The sequence below is a fragment of the Gavia stellata genome, chromosome 15, assembly GCF_030936135.1.
Source record: "Gavia stellata isolate bGavSte3 chromosome 15, bGavSte3.hap2, whole genome shotgun sequence".
In the NCBI taxonomy this organism is placed as follows: Eukaryota; Metazoa; Chordata; class Aves; order Gaviiformes; family Gaviidae; genus Gavia; species Gavia stellata.
Genome location: NC_082608.1, coordinates 2,600,781 through 2,624,601, shown reverse-complemented (window position 1 = coordinate 2,624,601; position 23,821 = coordinate 2,600,781). Strand labels below are relative to the sequence as shown.

Here is a 23,821-nt window from a genome sequence, read left to right as displayed (position 1 = left end):
AACAACTTATATTCTTCACACTAAAATGCATGTAATCTTGGCTTTTTGTTGTGCTAGCCAGCCCCTGTCAGCGAAATAAAGTAGATTTAACTTTGGAAAGGTTTTCTTTCCCCATGTGGGCTTTTCTGGGAGACTTCAAATTGCAATAGAAATGTTACGGGAAACCCCGTTGTGGAGGTGCGGCACTGAGGAAAGCCACCTATGCTGGGGTTTAGGGTTTGCGTCCCGGTTTAACTTGGCTATCGCATTTACAGTGCTGACAGGATTTTGATGTCTCTGAACCAGGTGTTGTCCCTTCGAGGCAGTGAGTGTTTGCTGCATGCATCACTTTGTCTGAAATACGGATGGCGGCTGGAAGATTTTTACTTGGCTTTTTTTTTTTGACCGAAGCAGAAAGATAACTAGCGCTCCCGAGGAACGTTCAGGAAGGCGGTACGGGGGCTTTCAGCTGTGGGATGGGGGCATGGCAGCCGAAATCCTTCTGCCTGAGTCAGCTTGAGAGCAGGGAGAGTGTCAGGCTCAGCACTGCCAGGCTTGCTACTTGCATCCAGAGGAGGTAAAGAGAACTGATTTTCTTCATTACCATTTTTTTTACGTACTGTTTCAGACTAACGTGAAGGCATTTAACTGTTTTTATGCATCTGAAATTATGAAGGAAGAGATAGGCAAATACCAATAATGTTTTTGCCTTCCAAAAAAAGCCTGAGAACATTCCTGTTTCTTGCAAACAGCAAGGTTACGTGTTCCCAGCCAGGCAGGCAGAGGGATAAAGCACTTACGGGGGCAGGGGAGACCGAAGGATTGCACTGAAATTTGCACAAGTGGGTTAGAGGAGACTGGGTGTTAACGACTAGCAGGTTTGTTAATAATTTGTCCTTCTTGCTGGTCTTCCATCAGAAATATGCTCTTTCAGGCTGGGAAATACTTCATCGACTGATAGGGACGGCAGTTTGGCTTTCACATGTGATCCTGAGAAATGAATTTTCTGCCACCAGGTTAAGTGGGTTATTGTATCTGCCTATACGTTGATGCTAATGTACAATTAGTCCAGCGACACACGCTGCAAGCTTGTCAGTGAGCCTCCTTTATGCCTTTTTCTTTTCAAACTACTCCCTTATTAGCTAGTGTTTTCTATGGTATTCGGCAAGAAGCCTATCCTCCTGTAACAGGGCTGGACACTCCTCTTTCCTCGGCTTTATCAATTTTTCGTGCGGTGCTGACAGGTTTCCAGTCGCTGGTTTCTCAGCTCACACCATCTCGGGAGACTCCTCGCCACTTCTCGGTACAGTAAATTGAGGTGTGGTCTGCAATGGCAACCGTGTGCTTCGTCCCTGCCCCTGCCATGCAAGGACGTGACACGGGCAGAAATTCAACATACGGGTTTTATTTGTCGCTGCGTTATTTGAGCATGGTTTCCTCTCAGAGGGGGAAGAATGCGCAGCTACTTCTCGAGGAAAATGTGGAGTAACCACGATGCTAAAATGGCAGCGAAAGAAATAAGAAAATGGCGTCATCAGTGAAATTAGCTTCGATGGCTTGATTTGAGGGCGTCCTGCCTGATGCGAGGATGTTTTCAGCAAGAGGTATTATATTACAGGCTTAGTTATGACTATACAATGAAGATTTTAAATCATTTAAATCTGTAGTTTTTTCCCTCAGTATTCCCTTAAAACGTGTGATACCGGAGAGGCGGATATAATCGCTTATTCCAGTGGATGATCAGAAATTATCTTTGTTTGCATGCTATAAATATTTTTAATACGGGGTTGCGTTGTGGATCTCAAGCCCATTGGAATTAACCTCATAATTTAATTAATTTAAACTAAACTCCCAAAAAAGAGCCTAAGCTCTGAGTTTTGCTTTGATTGTGAATCTCTTGATGCGTTTATGACTTTTGTAGGGTTGTATTTCTTAATCGGGATGCTAATACAAGGTCATTTATAGCGCAGGGGAGAGACTGTAGCTACTTGTCATGGCGCTGAGCAAAGCCCCACACCAAGGTCATCCCTCTGCGTTTAAAAATCTTGAGAAAAACAGATAGCCATGTATTTGGAAACTTCACGAACCAGCTCAGATTTCAGATTGTGTGGTTCGTTTGCTCTGTGCTGATGCCGTTGCTGATGGTGAAACACCGGTGCCAAAGGAGATGGGCTTCCCGTGGGTCCTGCCGTTGGTCATGCTGGCCTGATCCATGCGGAGAGCTTCCCTCGCTCAAGAAGTATTCCAAGTGAGGTGACATTGCATTTGATTGCCTTTGTGACATTTAGTTTCTTTAAGACAAACGGAAACGCTGTTTGAGATGCTTTCAGGTGTGATGTACCCGTGTTAGGCAGCTGAACAAGCTCCTTCTGGTGGCTCTTGAGTAACGTTTCCTACTGCTGTAATTGGCTGGGAAGTCTGTCCACCTTCTTTCTCTAGTTCAGATATACTTTCTTCCTTGTTCTTCCTTCCGTTCTTTGCATGACCTCTAAGCACGTTGGGGTTGTTCAAGACTTTGTTTCCTTATTGCGCAGATTTTCTTGGCACTTTGTAGCTTGGTAGGACCTGGGATTTTTGTTGAACAGCTCCCAGTTGCATCATAGGGAGAAAAAAAAATGAGTATATGCCTGGGGAGGAAAAGAGGATCACTAGAGAAGGTAGCACTGTTGCTTATGCTATTTTTGTGTTGCGTTAACAATTGCTGTCAAAAACTGTCTGTGCACTGGAGGCTGATAATTGTATGTGGAAGAGAACCTCATTCTGAGCGACTTCACGGTAAAATTTTAAATTAAAAAAAGGTATTATTGTAGTTTTATGCCATTAAAGTGGTTGTGACTGAAAAAAGCCTGCTAAAACCACTTCTAACAGCATTCCCAGGCGCTGTGCAGCCCACCATGACATGGCAAAGATTTTTAGAGCCCGAGAATGAGAGACTAATCTGTGTAACCGATGTTATTTTGGTTTCACTCTGAAGGGGAAAGACACAACAACTAGTATGGATAATTACTAATATTTTAATAATTAGCTACACTGTATAAGTAATATATAAATTACACATATTGTGATGGTTGATATATTTTGGTGGTTTTTTAGAACCAAGTGTCCTGCTTCACTCAATTTAACCATTACACTTGGGTTTGTTAAATCTTGCAGATTTCTCTAACACATTTTGTAAAATCTTAAAATGCATAGGAACACTGCAATAAATTTCCGTGTTACGTTAGGAGTTAAGCCACTTGTAAGTACAATTTTAAGTGAAATATTGAGATCTCGTAGTGCATGAAAGCCTGAACTCGCTCAGCATCCTATGTTGAATTAAAGAAACTAAAATTGAGCGGAGTCATGTTTTGTGCCAGCAGCGATGATCTCTGTTTATACGCAGAACAAGCAGTGCTGTGTAGCAGAGAGTTCAATTTTGGGGCTGCTGTGTGAGCGCCTGGCACAATACTCCAGCAGGAAATCTGAGCGCTGGCATTTTTCTAGACGTTTCCAGTGTGATAAAGCTGTGCTTCCTGTATATTTCATGGTATATGTTGCTTGTATTCGCTGCAAACACCTTGTACTCTCCTTGCTGGCTGCATGCTGCAAATGCGTTTCAGAGGACTGCGGCTGGGTGTGGGATATGATGGTGTTTCTCAGTGCGGGGGGATGGTTTGATATTCACTGATGGTTTGATATTAGCCTTCTGCGCTCAACGGATAGTCTCCTGGCTGAAGCAGGAGCTAAGAGGTATTTGTATTTCTTCGCTTAAAGCCTGTATGTCTAAGGAGCACATTTCCAATCTTCACTTGCCAGATCCAAACGGTCCCAGCAAGAGTCAAAGAGCATGCACCATCTGCCCCTGCTTCTGTTAGGAGCTGATCTGTGATTTCCTGAGGAGCACTTCTTTTGGCAGTTTGAGTTTTTCCTGTCACGGCTAGAAGGAATAATGGTATTTATCCAACACAGCAAAATCCAATGTTCCTGGATACGGTCTGAAGATTACTGTGAAAACTGCATGAGTTTCACAGATCGAACAGTCTGAAACAGTAAAACAATATCAACAAATGTACTAGATTTTTGCATTGCTGGCGCTATCCTGCGGCAGAGAGCACTTTGTAAATATTTGCCTAAGGCTTGCTCTGCAACACAGATTAAAGGCTGCATTCAAAACTGAGCATTTTATCAATGACGTGCCGTTGGTGGGGCAGGGAAGCCCTGTTCCTGCCCCAGAACTTGTCTCCAGTGAAAGCTGCTGCTGTGCCTCTTCCACGATGCACGCAACCTGTTGAAGGCTTGCAGGCAAATGGCGGTGCCCGTTCTTCGTTCTGCAACGCGTGCCGCTGCCCGCTGAGCATGCGTGGTGAGTTGTGCGCATTGCCAACGCATACACTCTAGCATGGTGTGCATCGACTCTTGCTGCTGCCAGAGCGAGGTCCATGTTGCTGCTTCTCCATCACGAAAGGAGACAGTATTGCAGCTCTGCAAAATTTGATTTTGCTGGAGCAGAAAGCTGTTTTTAAAAGAAGTGAAATAATCTTTAAAATTGTTGCTAGTCATGCAATGGAGCAGAGATTAGGCCAGGGCTTGTATAGTTTAATGACTTGCTGCCACTGAAATGCTCTCTGCTCGCAGGGTGGGGAAGAGCTCTCCTACCTTGGCTTTCTCATGAATTGAACGTGAGTATTGACTATGAGCGTGGAGCATGCTCACAGTGCATGGGGGGACGTGGTTCGAGACCCCACTGAAGGCAGGCAGCGGAGCAGCAAATCTTCCCCAAGCCCAGTGTTTGTCTGTATTAGCACAGTTTTGTGTTATAGCTATTAGTCTGCATGTTTTTCCTTCTTAAGCTTCAACATGGCTGTTGCTTTGAAAGTCTCTGATGCAACAACTGGCTCTTAGCAAACTGTAAACCCTTCTGGTTTTTTTCCCTGCTTTTTCTCCTGTTTAGTCAACAGTGAATTAATTTTTTAGAAAAATATTGCAGGATTTCCCATTCTAAACACGGTGGAACTTGAAATGCGTATTGTAGTTTGACAAGCTTAGCTGTCTTAAGCTAGGGAAAATTTGTATTGCTAAATCCTTGAATTGAACAACGCATACAGCTGTGGGACAAGCCTCATCAGATCTTCCTTTTCAGTGGACCTTTGTGTCTGTGTACAATGATTCTTTCCGTGTCTCTCATGCAGCTTTGAAGGGATGCTGACTGGTAAATAACCCTTCTTTCGGTTCTCTTCTTCCCTGAGGATCTCTGCAGTCAGTCTGCTTTGGCCCCGTAGCAATTTTGCCATCTGAAGTCCTCTAAGGAGAAAGCCAATTTCACAAATGCTCTTAGCTCACTGCATTTGGTAGCTGATCTTTGGGCAGCTGCCTTGCTGCTTTGAAGGACGCTGTATCGCATGGGCCAAGGTATGTAGTGAAGTTGCTTATTTGCGTGTTTTTAGCAAAAGCTGATGCTTTCTGCAAAACAAATCTTAGGAGACCTATAGGAGCTTCCAAGAGACGCTGGTGTGATGCATGCAAAAGAAGAGTCTGAATAGAGAAAAATATTGCCTATGCTACACTGGCATGTCTCCATCTTCAGGAATACATTAGTTGGCCACACCATTGCTTATGGGCCCATTGCCCTATCCGTTTAAAGCCAGCCAGCAAGCACTGATGCTTGTGTCAGCATAAACAATAATTTGGATTAAAAAAAGCAATAATATATAGTATGATCTGTTATTGTGGCAGTGAGTTCCAGGTAGTTTTGTTTCATTTTATGTTGCCAGAGAGAACATGGCCAGGAGGGCTGTGCCAGGGTGTACCACCCCGGGAGTGTGCTCAGACGTGTGCAAGTTTGCAGTAGGATTGTATTTAGCAAATCGTTTCTTAAAAATGCTAGTAGAGATTATAAAATCAGGTGCTTCATCTGGAGCTACTGTTCCCAAACTGTTGCCGAAGAGTGAATTTTTTTAACTGTATGATCATCATCCCTGCTGGTCCTTTGCAGGATTCACTGGATCTACTGGAAATCCAGCACTTGGAAATACTTTAATCAAAGAGCAATTGACTTGAAATGGTCCCAGATTGTTCCTTTCATTTTCTCCTTTCTTCCTCTGCCAGTGAAAAAGTAAGCATTGCTGTTAACATCCAAGGCCTCAGTATACTATTTGGCAACATTCACCTTCTCTTGACAGCTTGAATAGTAAGATCAAGTAATAAAAGTATGGCCTGGCTGATGGAAGTAATTAAGAGACTTCTATCAGCCAGGAGAGAGTTTACTAACCTCATTTACTGTGGTAAATGGAAGAGACTTTCAATCTCCTGTCAAAAAGAGACCATCAGTGCATGCATGCCCTTTTGTACCGATAATGAATTAGTTACTGGAACACTTTCTTGCTAGAATTCAGGCTGGAGCAGGGCAGGTGCTGGTTCCTGTCACATCAGCCTGTGTCAGGCAGTGGTTGCCCGAGATGAGAAATGACAGTGGAGCAAGGACATGGTGAGAACAGGGAAGTGGCACGGCTTCCCAGGGGTCCTGCCCCTCCGCTGGTGGGGCCACTTCTACAGACGTCCTCGAGCGAGGCGAGGTGGGGCTGGATTTCAGCAGAGAGGGGAGAATGTGAGAAGATCAGACTGGAATCCAAGGCGTAAGAGATCCAAGAGGAACTGGAATGTGCTGGGGAAAGAAGTCAGTAGAAGTGCAAGAGTAAGTGGGACTAGCTGGAAAATGGGAACCTGGAGGTGGGAGAGTGGGTGTATTTCTATGCCTGTGTCCCTGTTTTGCAAACACCATCTCATCAGATACTGTACAAATCGTGTGTAGGAAACATTCAGCAGCGGGTGTTGCAGAGAACCTGTGATGGAGAAGAGTTGTGCTGCTTCCCTTCCAAACTAGATGCAGGAAGAATGTGTGGGAGTCCCACAGTAACAGAGAGGAAAATTAAATGCCACTCACTAGAGCAGGAGAGCATGATGTGACATTAGGGCTCTGTGAGCTTTTTGCATAAACCTGGCTTGGGAAATAAGATAAATTTTAATTTTCAAGAAAAATCTAGGCTATGTTGGGATTCCTGCAGCGGCAGAGCTTATGCACGGAGAGCTGCAAGGTGAGGATTTCACCTCTGAGGTTTTAGCGATGCTCGTGTTAGCTATTCCAATCTTTGCCATCTGCCGCTGTGAAATAGCCCTTTGTCTCCTAACAATATCTCTGTTCTCCTCCTGCTTCTCTCTTTGGATACTGAATGTGAAGCGATGTCTTGTTGCTCATTGTGCAATCAGTAGCATCTCCCCTGAGAGGGCAGCTCCTGTGATATGGGTTGTCTACTCTCTGCGCGTACTGAACGCCATACCTCTGCATCCTTGTTACAGTCTGCAAGCGTTCGTGGCAAAGTCAAACCTTGCCTCTGGGATTGCAGAAAGCTTTTAGGGCAGATGTAACTCGGTGAGTGCAACCAGCGCTGTTCAAGGCCTGGACTTAAGAGATAAGTGAACCCTTAAAGCTGTTATGTGGCCTGGGATTTTTGAGGACCAAAATTCTCTAGCATAAAGCACATCTCTTCCATCTTTCTGCCCATCCTTGTTCCAGAAACCTCTGCTTTTTCGTAGAGCAGGTGGACATTTGTGTGCATTTATATACATCCGTGAAATTTAAATGTCCAGTGACCAAAGCCTAGTGCACCACTAGGTGGCAATGCACTAAACCCAGGGAATAAATACTGTTCCAGCAGCCGGACACTCCTCACTTTCTTAACGCGTGAAATTTTGGCCACCAAAGCCTATAATGACAACCCCGGGAGCTCTTGTTTGGCCTAACTGAGCAGAAGCAGCCTCATGAGCAGGAGCCCCAGCATCAGCTACTGAAACTCCCTCTTCTGAGGTTTAACAATTAGCCTGTAATTAACTGAAGCAGCAATTGTCATGCTACAGTCATAATGTTTAGCACAAGGCATAGGGCAACCTTTTTAAAATGTACCTCTCCTCAGTGAGGCATTACAGATATTATTTGGAATGTGTGAGGATTTTTATTTGCTAATGGAGTAGGTTTTGACATTTGAAAAAGACAATTATCATCCCCTAATTGGCATTTGGTGTAATGTAATCCCTTAAAAGGACCTAGTGAAGTCTCTGGGAGCTGGGGGGTTTCATTAAGAAAGATACTCAGCCTGAATTTACTGACTTCAACGGAAGTTCAAGCACATCTTACATTACTCTGCCGATTACCATCATTGCTGTGTACTTCTCTAGGCAGGTACCTGCTCAGCTCAGGGCACACATCCCTCCAAGGAGAGAGGGGAGGACTGAGGGCAGTAAGGTAGGACTTGCATCTCTCAGCTTTCAGGAGCCCAGTGCTCACAGAGCAAGCAGGGAGCCAGGGCACCCAGGACCTCCGCAAGCTGCAGTGCCTGTCTCGGTGTGCTCAGACCTTCCATAGCATCCGGATAGCTGTAGGTCTGCGTCTTAGAGACGGTGGGCTATTTTGCCTGTAAAATCAGCAGTGTTGTTAGGATGCAGCAAATGCACAGTGTTCTCTGCAGCATCAGATCCCTACCATCAGAAATGTGGCCGTGTCTTCTGCTCTATGTTGGTGTGTGCTTTGAAGGTCTAGAAGCACTGCTTGCTATAATTCCAGATAACTTTTCTCCAATTTAGATCGGAGGTGGAGAAAGAAAAAATAAAAAAAGAACTTGTTGCCCTCCCAAAGTCCTTCTACCCATGCAGACATGGACAAACCTTACAAAGCCATGTCTCTACCCTTCCCCACCTCTCCTGCACGGAGCTCAGATTGGGTCTTGGCCTGGTTAGGTGACTGCGGCAGCCCTTGCCTTGGTGACGGCTGCTGTAATAGTTGGTCCCCAGACATATGCAAGGATCTGGATTTAGCTTCCCTTTTTCAGATTGTAACTGCGCTTTCTCTGCGGTCATTGTCTAAAAATAAAATGGGACATGGCGGATGATGAAATGAAGAATAGGCTGTGTAGAAGTGGCCGCTCTCTTCCATATGTAATTCAAGGGCTCTTTCCAGGGGGACGGCGTTGCACATCTGTCTCGGAGGAAGGCAGTTCCTTCTCTGTCTGGTATACAGAAGGGGGTCACGTTCTTATTTCCAGCTGAAAGGGGTCACAGGCTGTCCCATACCTGTGATGCTTGTTCTACATATTTCAGAAGGAAAGGGTGCAATGCTGTTTATCTCACACACCGGTGCTGGGTAGCAGGAATGCAGACAGCACACCTATGCGGCAGAGTTCCCTGCCAGATTTCTTCAAACCCTCCTCACCTCTCAGAGCTAAGGAGCAATCTGTGATGCCTGTGGTTGCCTGTAGTACTGCTGCAGGACTGTTTCTAAGACCTACCGTAAATGCATTTTCCTAAAGGTCTGAGTCCCTGTGACAGCAAGTTTCTGTCCTGCCACAGGATCCGTGCCCCTCTGGAGATCCTGAGCTCTACCTGGGTTGTGTGGATCGACACTGATATTGTCAGATTGTTGAGGCAGGAACCATTTATTTGCAGGAAGATGTGGGGAATGAAGGGCATGAAAGCCTCCTGATTCCTGACACATTTGGTCAGATGCTGCTGCAATTGTGTATCCTCGTTGTAAAAGCATAAAGCATGGTACATTGAATTCCCACTCCCTGGGTTTGTTAGCGGCTCTTAATTTTAGAGCTGTGGAGTGAGCGTATAGACTCTTAAGGTATTAGCACTTAATGGAGTTGATAATGTTATAGTTGGTTACTTCAGAGGGAGACAAAGGATCCTTTTCCTTTTTTATGATTTGGATAATGATTAAGTTGAAGTCTGGGAGTACAAATCAACTTGGTTTGTTTAATTGGTGATCTAATAGTGAAAATGCAAAATAAAGGTATTCAAGTTAGGGCATAATAAATGTTTGCTGTCTGGGGGCGTTACTGCAGTTTAGCCTACAGCTACTTGTTTAAAATTCAAAATACCGCATGTTTCCTAATATGGGTCACAAAAGTAACCTTTGGGATAAGGAGCGAACAGCTCATCTAAATCAGTCTGTTCATGTACACCTGACCTCTTTGAGATTTACTGATATACTGAAAATTAAAACACAATTCTTACTTTTTTTACCCACTCCAGCTGTATGCTTGGAGAGAAGCTGTGTGGTAAACTTTTCCTGTATGCTTTCCAACTGTTTAATTATTTCCATCCTTCCTCAACTGACTATTTTTAAGGCTCTTTTTCACAGTTCCTATCAGGCCTCCAAGAGCTCCATTCCTGCCTGAAGCTGCCAAGTCAAAACCTTTTTTATTTTTTTTAACATACTCAAGTCCAGCAATCTTATCTTGGCTTATCGCTCCTACCAGCTTTCATCCTAGCTCCCTCAAATGGAGAGCAAAAGGAAGCAGTTGCTGGGACACAGAGATAAAAGAGAATAGAAGCAGGACATTTCACTAGGATTTAATACATATTAAAACAGGGGATTAATGCATTTTCATTTTCATGTTGCTCTGTATGGGCATCTTAACTGTACCTCTGGTGAAGTAAAGTGACCTTTAAACTTCTCAGGAGTGGATTGGGGAGAGAGCGCTGAGCACTTCTCAGAGTTGAAAGAGCTGACTACTACAATTTGTATTTGATGTTAGTGCAAGGCTGATTTTTTTTTTTTTACTGAAACTCTGTTTCTCCTTTTCTGCAGGGATTCCTGAAGAATGAAAAAGATAATGCATTGCTGTCAGCCATTGAAGAGTCTAGGAAGAGGGTAAGTTGGAAGCAAGTACTGTTTCTTCCTTTTTAAAAAAAAAAGGGGGGGGTCCCCTAAGGAATTAATAAATTAGATAGTTAATAAACTAGTGGATTTTAAGAGGACTGTATTGAGAATATAAAAAAACTAAACATCAGGAAATACTTGCTTAGAATTTACAGAAGAAATACTCATCAGTTCTACTTCAACTGCAGTATTTTGTAGTGTCAGGAGGCTCACAGTGTTAAATCTGTTTGAACAGAGAAGCTGTTGTTCGTAAGGCACAGCACACTCGCTCCAACCCTCTCTGCCTGGATGCTGCCTTTTCTAGAGGTGATAATGCCTAGAACATGGGATTCATTTCCTTTTTTGCTCTGAGAAATGCCTTGTGCACTGGCTTACTGCATAGTGGTGACACTCAATGTTACAGGAGTTCTTGAAGTACATACGACCACATTCAGGCCTATGCAGCAGAAGTGCTGCAAAGTTTAATTCCTTTGTCTGTAGAAGAGCCAAACACTGTACTGCATCACACTGTCTGAAGGAAATCTCTTGTGTAAGAAAAAAAGGGGTGTTTTAAGTAGTACAAAGGGAAATGCTACAATAAGAAAGTAAGAGTTGTCACTTAGGCTCAGGGTTTGCTGAGTCCAGCTTTCTTCCCTTGAAAGGGACCAGTACTTAGACAGTCTGTAAGAAAAAAAGACAAAGTTAGCCTTCCCCCGTTCACCTCCTGTCTCTTCATCTCCAAGCAAGTAGTTGTTTTGAAGATTTTTCTGAGCTGGACGTTGTTTTCTGATGTGAAATGAATCTGATCCTGTTTCTAAATCTATTTATGCTTTTGGTATCTGCCATGTTTTGGGGCAATAATTTCCACAATTGAATTATGCAGTCTGGAAAAATGCTTCCTGTTTTTTGTCTTAAAACTGCTGCTTGGAAATGTGATTGCATGCTTCCTGGCGCTTATGTTGCAATTGTTTCCCTACATGTACACTTGGGGCATCAGGTTTAGAACTGAGCCTGTGTTTCTTTCAAATGATAAGAAATAGTACTTAAATTATTTTAATTACATATAATTATACTGTAATTATTGAAGCGTGTTAAAACCCTATTGAAATTATTATAGTGAAGGTAAGGATAAGACCTATATTCTACCATGAAAATATAAAGTGAATTTATAGAATAAAACAAAGAAACACAAATCTTATGCTCTAGTTGCATGCATGCACCGTAATTTCATGTTTGCCAAATGTCACTGCCTCTTATCAATTCGTTTATACTGGGGAATGTTTTGCCCTTTAATTGACAATATCATAACAGCAGGCTGTAATGAGATGAAAAACTAATTCAGCCAACCAAGATGTTTAGTTATGTACACTACAGCACAAAGCTATGTGAAAGAGAAGGTTGGAAAGGAGAAGGAAGTGGAAGATCCAATATAGCTTATTCTCTATTTAGAATTAGTGGAAATTTTGTTATTTCCTGTCCTAGTATACTCAAAGCTGCTAGTTAGCATCACCCCAACAATAACAGGAAAGGTAGTGAAGCATCTTCTCTGTCCTAACGCTATTGCCAAAATAAGGGATATTGAGGGAAAGGCTGTTTCCTTCCATGAGTTACCCAAATGGATCTGAAGACAATGTAGCACATCAGCTATTTTGAAGGTGAAAGGGTGTTTCTTCTTGGGATATGATTTTCCTATGTGCTTTCCTGAGTTATGTTCCCGATGAGAGAGACTTTCTCATTCTTTGGCAATGGTTATTTTTCCTTAAGACTTCTATTTTTATTTTATCGTATTTCCCATTTAAAAGAAAAACATACTGGTAAAGACCTGAAAATGAAATACGGGCACTAAACACATGTCTCTGTTAAGAATGCAGTAAGTCACACCTTTATAGCCTCCAGGGAGGTGAAAAGCTAGTTGCCATTAGAGAAGTTAGTCTCAACAAACCGTGCGGATCAGTGATGACCTGGATATTGTGTACATGCTGCTAAACCAAAGAAAGAAGCCTATCGATTTCCAGCCTGTGCGGTTTTGTGAGCATTGCAGTACCGTGGAAGAGACACAGATTCCCTGTTTTACCAGCTGGGTATGTGAGAGTTGTCTTCATTCCACACACACCTACTTTCTGAATCCCCTTGTACCTGAACTGGAAGCCTGTTAAAATAATATGCAGCACATCATTAGCTCTTGAGGGCTGACCTGGTTGATTTATCTAGCTGCTATTTTCTGTTTCATTTTTGAGCTGGTCTATTAATAGCAGAGCTAGGCTGTTTGGTGTTTCTATATGTTCCTTAGCTCTTGTTCTTCTTCAACAACAGACTTTTGCAATGGCTGAGGAGTATCACCGAGAATCAATGCTGGTTGAATGGGAACAGGTGAAACAAAGGATTCTTCATACTCTGCTTGCATCAGGGGAGGATGCTCTTGATTTCACCCAAGAAAATGAGGTAACTCGGTCTATCTAAACACTGTGAATAGTCACGCACAGCATGTATGCAGCTGGCACTCCAGCACTGTTGAAACCACCTCTGGATTATTCTGTAGCTACAACTGTGTGAAAACGAGAAATATCAAATCTCTGTTTAATTCCAGAACGGCTGGGACTAGCAGATGCATTGTCTAGCAAAGTATCAAACCTTTTATGATTGTTTTTATCGACTGATGGGTACAGGCAGCGGAGCTCCCATTGCTAAAGCTATGTTTTAAGCAACACGTGCAAGCTGGCAATTTAAAGTCACATTAATGCATACTACATCAATACACCCAGGGGACAGAAAACACATCGGGGTGAATTTCACATGTAGGAAACCTTTGCAACACTAATGAGACCAGACAGTTTCTCAGGTGTAACGATACTCACAGTAGGTCTTGGTGTGTCTCTGTCCCTTATCGCTGCATCCTAGCCAGAATTTATGGCTTTTCTTAGGAGGCTGATGAAGTCTTTCAGGTTTTTTGGCAAAACTAGATGAATATTCAACAACAAAAAAGGGAGTATGCTTTCCTTTTTAACTTGCTCTCTCATGGAATGCAGATTCAAGTTTTGTGCCTCTAAGACCTCTAGTGTTCAGCAATTCAGGTGACCAAATCCTTTGGGGGAGAGGGACCCCGTGTTTAAGATGGAAAGTTACTGACTAGCAACTTAAAACATTCTTTATGTTACAACTTAAAACTTGACAGTGTATTCTCTTAAAGAAAATGCTCCAGTTACATGAGTAAAGCACGGTTACGTGCAGGGTTGTGGGAACTCCATCCCTCTGAGCTAGAGGGATTGGACATCAGCTGAGATCCCTGGCATGCAAAGTTACATCACAGGCGCTGCACTATCCTCTGTGAAAACTGTAACCTTGAGAGGAGAGGCGATAGGGGCTGGGGGAGTGCAAGTTGCTGTGCTTTCAGGCTGGAAAACAGGCACAGGTTTTCATAGCCATGTTCCTGTCCCCTCCCCCCTGCCCTTTTTTGGTTGTTTTTAATACATTCTTGTTCATTGGAGTGACTTGTACAGCTGCAAAGTGCATTAAAATAAAAAAAGCCCTTGATGTTAATGGGGTATGACCTGTATAGGGATTTGGAAATAATTAAAGTTGTTAATGAAATGTCCCTTTATGATAGCTGTTCTTTTAAATATAGGTTAATCCCAGTTAGCGTACATCTTTTTATAGAAGCTCTCTTCCCCAGAAAGTATTTTACTGATACTTTACTGTGACTTCTCAGAAGGTTGTCCAGCTTTCCAATATTAGAAATGCTAAATAATGCAGGCTGAATTAATTTAAAACTAGGAACAGCTATTCCATTATTTTAGGATGTGTGTCTGAAGACTTAGCAGCTATTCTGATAGCTTCTAACATCTTTGACTTGTGTGTGAGTTACTGGTGTGGGGTTTTCCTTTTGAAGTGTGGGTATTGACTGCTAGGAGAAGCAATTTAATAAGCTACTCTGAAAAGGTAAAACCCTTTTTCTGATGTTTCAGTGTCAAATGGACACTACCCCCAGCCCATGGCACTCGCGATGCCAAGCATCAAATTGGTGGGAGGGAGGAGGGGAAAAAAACCCCACATCTAATGGTTTTCATGAATGAGTTTAAAGACTCCATATACACTATCACTCAGTAATACTCCACTCTCCGTTTCAAAGCACTTGTAGTATCAGTATGTCATTTCAAGAGCATTTAAAATCCTTGATATATTCTAGTCTTAGCCTCAAGAAGTCAAAGGTCTGAGAGGTTTGAAGTGCATCTACTGTGTTAAAAGCCTGTTATCTAACCTCCCCACAGCAGGTTGTTCTTCTAAAGCCTTGTTCCAGTCAAATAAGTTTTTTGTGTGTGTGACACAAACAGACACAGCCTGTAGAACATAGTAGAGGTTTAATTGATATCCTCTGGAGATAGAGAATCAACTGAAAAGGCACAGATCCAAACGCAGCAGGGGGCCGGTCTGCCTGTGAGCCAATTCTCAAGCTTTGGGCAAGCTAATTTGGGCAGAGTGAAATACCAACACGTTATTCATGGAAATAAGACCAATTAACAGGCAAAGCTCATGATTCAAAGAAGCTAGCGCAGGACTTGCCATTAGGGTTTTCTGCTCGCCCTTGTCTTCCAGTCTGGCCTTCTTCCCATAAGGGAAAAAAACAGAGCTAATAAAAATAAAGGTGCTTCTTGGGGAAAAGGGTGGAAAGCCTGGGTTTTGTTTTTAAGGTAGCAAATGCTTATGCTCTCAAGGTGTTTGTTCCAAGTCTTGTTGCACTGGATGCCAAGGCATTTCACTTATCATCTTATTCCAAGTTTTTTTTCTTCTACCCCCACCCCAAGCTCTTCCACTCCTACTGTCAGCCAACCTGCTCCCGCAGTGATGAAGAGATGCTGTCACCCTTGGTTTCTGTTCTGCCCCTCTATCATGTCTTCATATCCCTCAAATCCCAAGGACTGCAAGATGCTTTCTGCTCCCCTGCTGCACCGCAATATATTTTGATGGTGTTTCTCCAGCTCAATTTCCTGCCTAGCTATTCACTGCATCTACTGGCCAAGCCATTTGGAGTGCTGACAAAATGTCTGCCCAGACTTCTGCTGAGGAATGTGCATATGCATATGAGGGTGATGAATAATGCATCTTTATATGCACGTGGTTTGGTGTGCAAGTGAAGCTGAATGCTCGGCTGAGTACAAATGAAGGGGGACTCCTTTGAAAAGCAGTGTTGTTAGGCTAAATGAATTTAAAGATAAAAATGTGACGGCAGTGCTGTATAGCTGCAGCTTTCATGAATGGGTAATATTCAGAATAAATATTACAGTTCTGAAGAATACTTTGAAAGACCTAAATTCAGGGCAGGGAGAAGCAAATGTGGTTGATAAAAAACGGCACAAGCTGTTTAAGCGATAGCAGACTAGAGATGCAGAAAGATATGTGTGTGTGTGCACTTCTGCAGTCCTTTGTGCATTACCCACTTTTCTGTTTTTCCTTTTGCCGTTCCAGTTAAGCTTAAGAACCTGACCTGAAAGATGATTCTTCTCATATGCACCTAGCTCCTGTTTTCAGTGCATCTTTCATAATCTTCTCCTCGCTTGAGAACTTGCTAAGTTCTGACTTGCCACCAAAGGATATCCTTCCCCAAATCCCCCTCTTAGCTCATAGGGGATGCCTTTTCAAACGCTGGTCGCCAGCTACAGAAGGATTGCCTGCGCAACTCTCTGTTTCTGCAGTTCAGGGTGAAGAGTGGAAACGGCCTTCCCCACACTGACTCACTGCTTTAGTTTGCCTTTTGAAATTTCCTTTTAGCACAGCCATGAGAGAGTTCAGTGGGCTAGTGCTTTTTTAAAGTTTAATTCAAAGATGAAGCCAGAATGCAAGTATGAGATGGAAAAAATAGGAAATAAGCTTCCTCCCATGGCTCTTGGCATAGGAAAGAAAAGCAAGACAAATCCTGGAGTTCCTGAGGTTTTTTCCTTGCTGAAGGGCCAAGTTGGTAGTGGGCATTTAAAGAATTTCATTTCAATGTGGCAGTTCTCAGCTATGGCAGATTGTTAATAAGTGATCCTTAAAACATAATGGTGCGGGTAAAATTAAAATTGGAGGAAAGAAAGAGAAAAAAGCCAAACCCCAGAGCAGTTATTTCTTTGTTTCATGTGTGCGCTTTTGAATTCAGATCCTTACCTGTGGGTTTTAACCTGTCAGTCATACACCGCGCTCTGGAGTGGCAGCCACGTGGATGCTCTTTGGTGCTGCAAAGCAGCAGCAGGAGAAAAAGGAACCAGATTCACAGAACAAAGCTGCAGTCTTTATGTTTCTGGTGTTTGGGCACTGGTTGAAAAGTGACACTAAGTCACAGTGTACCCTTCTTCACTTGCTTTAGAAGATGAAACCTCATCAGTAATTAATGACAACGTCCATAATTTAGTGTTACTTTAAATAACTCTGCAATTTATCTGGCACAGCATAGGGGAAGGCTGCAAAGCGCTATTTCTGCCATCACGTCTGTTTCCCAGGAAACCTGCTTTAACAGCTTCTTTGTTCTTTAGAACAAAGAATTAGTCGTTTTTTAGGTGGGTTTAAAGGAATTTGTGTCAGATGATTTGGCACTGAAAGAAAAATGCAAATGCTTCTGAATATCAGTATCCATTAGGAGTGACTGTGAAGAGTATTTTTAGTGTAAGTTCAGCTGCAGGAAGAAAAAGTGGGATTTCTTTTGGGGTTTTGGTAAGGCATTTTTATACTGCCTAAGGTCTAAATGCGTCTGCCTGATTTTATAATGAGGTTGGACATAATTTAAAATTGCACTATTACTGGAAAATTAATGCAGTGATAAACTAATTCCACCGATTTTAAAGGATTGTCTGGCTTCATCTTTGATACCTTCATTCATTTACATTTCACTATATCAGGGACAAACACAACTGAGTATTTTTTTATTCTGTAATCAACTGTTGTATGCTACGCAGACAGCAGTAATCACAAATATCACAAAGGTCTTATAATTTCTCAATAGAGGTCAATGCCTTTATCTTCACACATAAATTCCTAGCTAACTCAGAACAGCTTCTTGGCCGTAGCATTTGTGTCACTTTATTGGTCTTGAAATTTACAATTGTGAACATTTTCCTGATCAAAACTGCTGGACTAGGACAGGGGATAGCCATTGTCTTTGCAACAACATATGCTCATGAGTGTGAGGGAGGTCCTACACCATAGAAGATAACCTGGGTTAAGCTGATGTCATACTAAAATTATAAGCATTTGGGAATGACTGAGACACTGTTCAGTGCACAGACTGATCAGTAACATGTCTGGAAGTTCGTGTTTTTATTATTGCATTTCAAAGTTGGGATACAGTTCCCAAAAAAAGTGATACTCTTTTGAAGACCCTGTCAGCATTTCGTCATCACGGGAAACAAGAAACTGAATGATGACACCATCTGGAGAAAAGCTACCCATTTCTCAGATCTTTTCCTGAAATCCACACAAGCCAGGTCATGGCGGGAATGTTGGTCCTGCCGTGCTGCAGCCTGACAGCTATCAGCAAAGCTGAACTCTAAAGCTGATTAAATGGAAAGTGAAAACAGTGATTTTTCCATTGCATTTGGGCTTTGTCTGTTTGTACAGGCAGCAAGTTGGTCACATTTAACAGAACTCTTCCAGGAAAGACTAGAACATGTCCTTAAGCAATACTTGAAGGTGATCCTATCTACACAGCGAAGTACTGACATTCCGGGTAACTGATGTAAGAAAAAGTAAAGCTCTCTGACAATATTGCTAAGGTGCAGTATAACAGCTACTGAGGATGTGCAGCTAGCCCTAACTGACTTTGGTAAAAAGCTGAATTTTAAAACTCTGCAGATGTATCTGCTCTTTCTTGCAAAAAGTTACTGATTCCAGTTTAGAGGAACATAGAGGGATGTGAGTTATCTGGTAACAAACCAAGGCACAGAAAGGTCCCTTCTGAGTGTTTGCTTACAGCTGCTTTCAATATTTAGCTTATGTCCTTTGCATCCTCTCTCCTGGTGGAAGTAAACAACCATCTTCTCATATCTACCTAAGCTACACACCTGAAGTAAGCTGAGCAAGGTTTGTGCGGAGAGGTGACGTCTGTTACCAGACCAGCTATACCTGGGAGAGTCAAATGAGCTTTTGGGTTCAAAGTCTGGAATTCAAAGGCTGTTGCTTCAGTTTCAGACCTGAAAACATGCTTGCTTTTCTGAAAGCTTGTCTGTTCCTCTTTGCTTGCTCCAGCTATGTCAGTTGGCTTCATAATAAATATTATGCTTCTGTACTGAGCTTGTCTTGCTTTTATCTTCAGACCATCATGGCTGTAGCACTGCTTATGAAGCAGCTGATATTAAAGGTCTGCTTACCTCAAAGGGATCCGTCTTTAAAATAATTGTGCTTTATTTTTCAAACCCAAGACTTGCAATGCTGATGCTGAAATCAAGAATTACACTTTTAGGAAGCAGGAAACATCGGAGAGTATTACATACATAATTAGGAGTATTCTTTCCCCCCTGAGTGGTGAACATCCATGTTCAGTAGTGGCTGTACTGAAAACATACCTGTGATTTGTAGTGAACGCTTTCAAGGATAGCTTTATGCAGCATTAGAATATTATGTCAGTATTATATTTCAAGTTTTATAAAAGAGTACAAATTTTCCATCCCATGACTCTGTCTGCTGTCCCTCTACGCTGCAAATACGTCAATCTTGACATAGTCTTTGTGGGTAGGAAGATGATTTTTTTTTTTCAGGTCAGTATATTGCCAGTGTCGTTCTCCCTCCTACAACCGACCAGCAATGGGGCACTTTTTGGCAGATAATTGAATTCTGCAATCACGTTTTGTGTCTGTGTCACAGCACTAGGACAAAACTGGAGTGTCAGCCTTGCTAGACTGGATCCCTTGAGCTGATCCATTGAATTCTGTGTCCTTGCTGTGATGGAGATTCAGATTAGATGCTTCACAATGAGATGCTAACACGACAATAAGCAACCTTTCAAGAAACAAAAGAAAAGAATTAAAATTACAAGATGCTATCGAGAGATGCTGATGTCCTAATTTTAGAGAGCTAATGGTTGGTTTGTGCACTGAATAAGGAGGTTTTCTGTCACTTTAGAAAGTTTAAGCTATATTGGGAAGATAATAGGGTATTGCAGTGAGACTCAGCGTTTTACTCTGTAGATAGTTCAAAACCCTGGTCTTGGTCCTGTCAGGAACATGGGTTTGCTGTTCTTTAGGAGAAGATATATTGGTAAAATGCATTGCAGTAATTTTATATCTTACACCTTCTTATACGCTTCTCATTAAACAGCCTAGCTACGTTGGTGAGTTGGGCCCTCCAGGTCGCAGCTCTTTGGACAATGTGGAGATGGCGTATGCTCGGCAGGTGAGTGGAAATGGAAAAAACATAGTCAAACATTAATTTCCCCACCCCTCTCTCCGTAGAAAACAAAGATCTGTGAGCATAGTACCTCTGTGGTAGGTAAAACCTGAAAACATCTGCCTGTGGTTAAAAAGCAAATGGAAAATACAGAAATTTAGCCTGACTTCTTTTAGAACTGTACTCATGTCTGCTACAGGATTTTTTTCTTTGTCAAAAGGAGATCCTGAACACCGCAATGGACTGTAGAAGTTATTTATGCTCATATAATAAGTCGAAGATCTTTTAACCTTTCAAAAAAATACGTTTTTTAGAATTCACATCAATTTGTAGTAGTACGGAAATGGAGGCTTTACATTCCCTCTATTCTCACGTGTGGAAGATCACGTTTCTGATGTGTGCGTGTGGGGAAAAAACATGCTGAAGTCTTAATCCTGACGTTTGTCAAACTATATCCCATTTTAATTGCATCGCTTATGAGATGCTTTAGTGCATCAGCTGTGAATTAATGTCTGGTGGCATTAGACTCCCTCTGAAAATTTTCAGGGAAACTGATAAACCTTTACATAAGCAATTTGTTACTTTTGTTGTTTGAGATGATCTGTTTACCAGCACTGTTAGAAACAAAACGAAGGAGAAGGACTTCATTTTTCAAAATGGAATATGTAAAACTACACAGACAAAGCGTTGCCTAATTTGCACACAATTACTGTGATTGCGTGCATTGGCTCAGTCTTTGCTGAGCCAGATAGCAGCATGTACATCTGTTTTTCTATGTCTGCATTCAGTTATGGTAACTGTGAAGAAATGAGTCGCAAAAGAAGGTGCATGGTTGTGCTGAGAAAGTGTACATTTGATTTAGTGGTTGTTAACATACTTAGTTTGTTCCATCTCTACTGTAATATTCCTGTATTAAGGATCTTCCTTGTGGCATAATTATAGCCATACTTTGAGGCTGACAGGGGCGTTGTTCCCTGGTGTTTGGTGGATATGGAAAGCTCAATCTCTCTAGCAGTGCTAGTACCAGAGGTAGCTGCAGAGTCACAGTGTCTTTCCCATGGGCAGGCAGGTGGGCTCTCATCAGGTTTACGGGCCGCTTGCAGGCTGCTTGCGATGCGCCGTGGAAACGTGGCATTCATGGCCAGGCTTCTGCTGCCAAACCAGTTGGTGTAGCCACCGCGTGCTCCCGGCAAGCCCTCTGGAGAAGCTGGCCTGGCTGAGCCGTCCTTAACATTGCCCTGCTTGGGTGCAAAAATACCTGGGTTTCAGCGCTGGATGGGGGGCTCCTGTGGATTTCAGGGGTTAGTTAGGAGTCCCGGAGATCAGGCAGTTCATGCTGTTTCAGTTTATGATCAGCCATGAAACGTGTTTAATTACACTGAAATGATTAATTGTTCTTCATGTCTAGTTCAAACTCTTTCACAGAAACACAGTGAAGGCCACATACGTGATTTCACTGATGCTAGATTCTGGTTGCAGTCCTGAGCTCCGCGTCTTGTTTGCACGCTGGGCATGTTGAAGTAGTAGTGCGTGCAAGAAAAAGGGACTTAAAGTACAGCGACGCTGCCTTTCTAGTGTTGATAATGATTATTTTCAGAGGTAGGTGGAAGGTCTTTAGGCTGAGAATAGAATAAATAATAGCAGAAGTAGCTAAATTAAGACCAAGATGTAAATCAAAATGGGTGTGTGCATGTGTATATATGTTTAAGGGCAGGTTTTGAAAGGCCAGGTTTCTGTTCTCCTTTCCCTGTGTCGTATTTCCCTGAATACTGCCACAAACCAGCAAAATTCTGTTTCTTTTATGTCAGCAGGTAGGAGGCTGCCATGCAGGGGAATATCAGAACCATCCAGTTGTCAGGGCTCATCTGAATCTTTGTCCTCCAACAATTAGCTGCAGTTAGTTTAACAGGGCATTCGGCGCGGTGCTTTGCCACGCAGACCCCCTGAACAGCTGGATGGCTGCCTGCCTTCGGGCAGGCCTGGGGCTTTGGTGTGTCGGGGAAGCGCAGTTGGTGCTGATGCCTGTTCCTCGTGCATTGGATTAGAAGCGGCTCATGTGGGAGGGAAGCAGAAGGGACTTGCTGGGGACACTCCGTTCTTGAAGCCTGGTTCAGATTTTGCTGCTGTGGCTGGGGAGGGGGAAGGGGAATAATACGTATTGTTAAACTTGCTTACTTTCAATATGTTTCAGATTTATATTTATAATGAGAAGATAGTGAACGGACATCTGCAGCCTAACCTGGTGGACCTTTGTGCTGCTGTTGCAGAACTGGATGATAAGGTACTGCCAGTGAGTTAACATAAGGAAATGTACTTAATCTGTTTTCAGCTGTGATTAACAGCCTGCTGACATTGGTGGAAAAATACTGATATTGCCAAAAAAAATTGCATGGCTCCACAGAAAACACAGAGCCAATACCGGAATCTTCTCTAGTACAGCAGGGCCCACCTGTGATGAACTTGGTCATGGTGAAAATTTCTTAACACAGCGAGGAAGAAATGAACCTGCTCTCACTGCAGTGTCTCATCGTGAGCAATGAGCTGTCGAGGAAAAGAATTGCTTTTCATTTTAAATGGGTTCTATTGTGTTTGGTTTTCAAAATGTGGCCTCCGAATATCCTTTGAATGTATTTAGCTGTAGGTGAAGGGTCTTCAATTAGACCCTGCTAGAGCTGAAGTAGGCTCCCATAGCAAAGCGTAAAGCCCCTAGGACTGACTTTAAACCAATCATCTGCCTGCATTTTTTTTCCCCACTCCTTTAATTGTGTTGCCTTGATCCACCCCAAAAAAACAAATGCACAAACCTGGCCACCTTCAAGAAACGCTTGGAGGAGAATACTGCAGGAGGGTCGAGTCATGAAAACACTTTGCAAATGGGAGAGCAAAAAGCTGTTCAGAAGCTGAGGGGCAAATGCTTCAGTCAGATCTGAATTACAGACGTGCATCTTTGCTTTGAACAGCTCTGTTCATTTTGCTAGGGACAACACAGTGAGTTTCAATGTTCTTGCTGCTTTGAAGCACCGACATCAAACACCTGCCCTTGCTGGAGCTAACAGTGCTGATACTTCTCAGTATTTTGCTGTTTCAGCAGGGATGCTCTAGTCCTGTAGATACTGATATGATCTTGTCCTTATGGATGAGCAGACCTGGATGGCTTTCAGCGTTTTTTTTCAGACCTGAGTCTTTGTCCAAGTGATCATTGTCCTTTAGACATTTCTCACCACAGCTGTTTGCACAGCTTTCCAATGGCAGCCAGAGCAATTTCTTATACGAAAAGCTGATGATGTGGTATTTATTGAGTGGGATGTACAAGCTGGAAATGGGGAAGGAGACTGAGCACCAAGTACCCAGCCTAGTTTTGGAAGTCATTGTCGGTCCTGGGTAACAATTGCAGGTACAATATTTACAGCCATCCTCTTGTGCAAGACTTGTGTAGAGAAGCCTGGGAAATTTGGATTCTGCACGACAGAAGTGGCTTACCTTCATGACTGCAACCAATATCTCCATTACAAATCTAAACTGACATTACTCTTGTGTGTTTATGCTTTTCTTAAGCATCAAAATATCATGTAGCTCAAAAGAGTGTTGCTCTGTACTAATCACTGTTGCATGAAATGGCTTGTTTATAGAACATCTCTGAGATGTGGGCCATGGTGAAACAAATGACCGATGTTACCCTGGTTCCTGCTAGCGATGCCTTGAAAGTCCGGACCAACATGGAGGTGCGTATGGAGTTCGTGAGGCAGGCCCTGCAATACCTCGAACAAAGGTAAGGTGAATGCTCTGGGTAGCACACTTTAATAGAGTTCCCTAATAATAAGC

The 23,821-nt window shown here is 42.7% G+C and overlaps 1 protein-coding gene across 1 annotated transcript in view; it reads left to right on the top strand.

Annotated features, from left to right (window-relative positions):
• NUP93 (nucleoporin 93) overlaps positions 1 to 23,821 on the top strand; it is a 76,846-nt gene that overhangs the window by 33,682 nt on the left and 19,343 nt on the right. Inside the window, exons 3-7 of the mRNA XM_009813525.2 lie at positions 10,601 to 10,663; positions 12,965 to 13,093; positions 19,931 to 20,005; positions 22,191 to 22,280; positions 23,629 to 23,768. Coding sequence (XP_009811827.2) covers positions 10,601 to 10,663; positions 12,965 to 13,093; positions 19,931 to 20,005; positions 22,191 to 22,280; positions 23,629 to 23,768 — 497 coding nt within the window. The remainder of the gene's footprint in view (positions 1 to 10,600; positions 10,664 to 12,964; positions 13,094 to 19,930; positions 20,006 to 22,190; positions 22,281 to 23,628; positions 23,769 to 23,821) is intronic.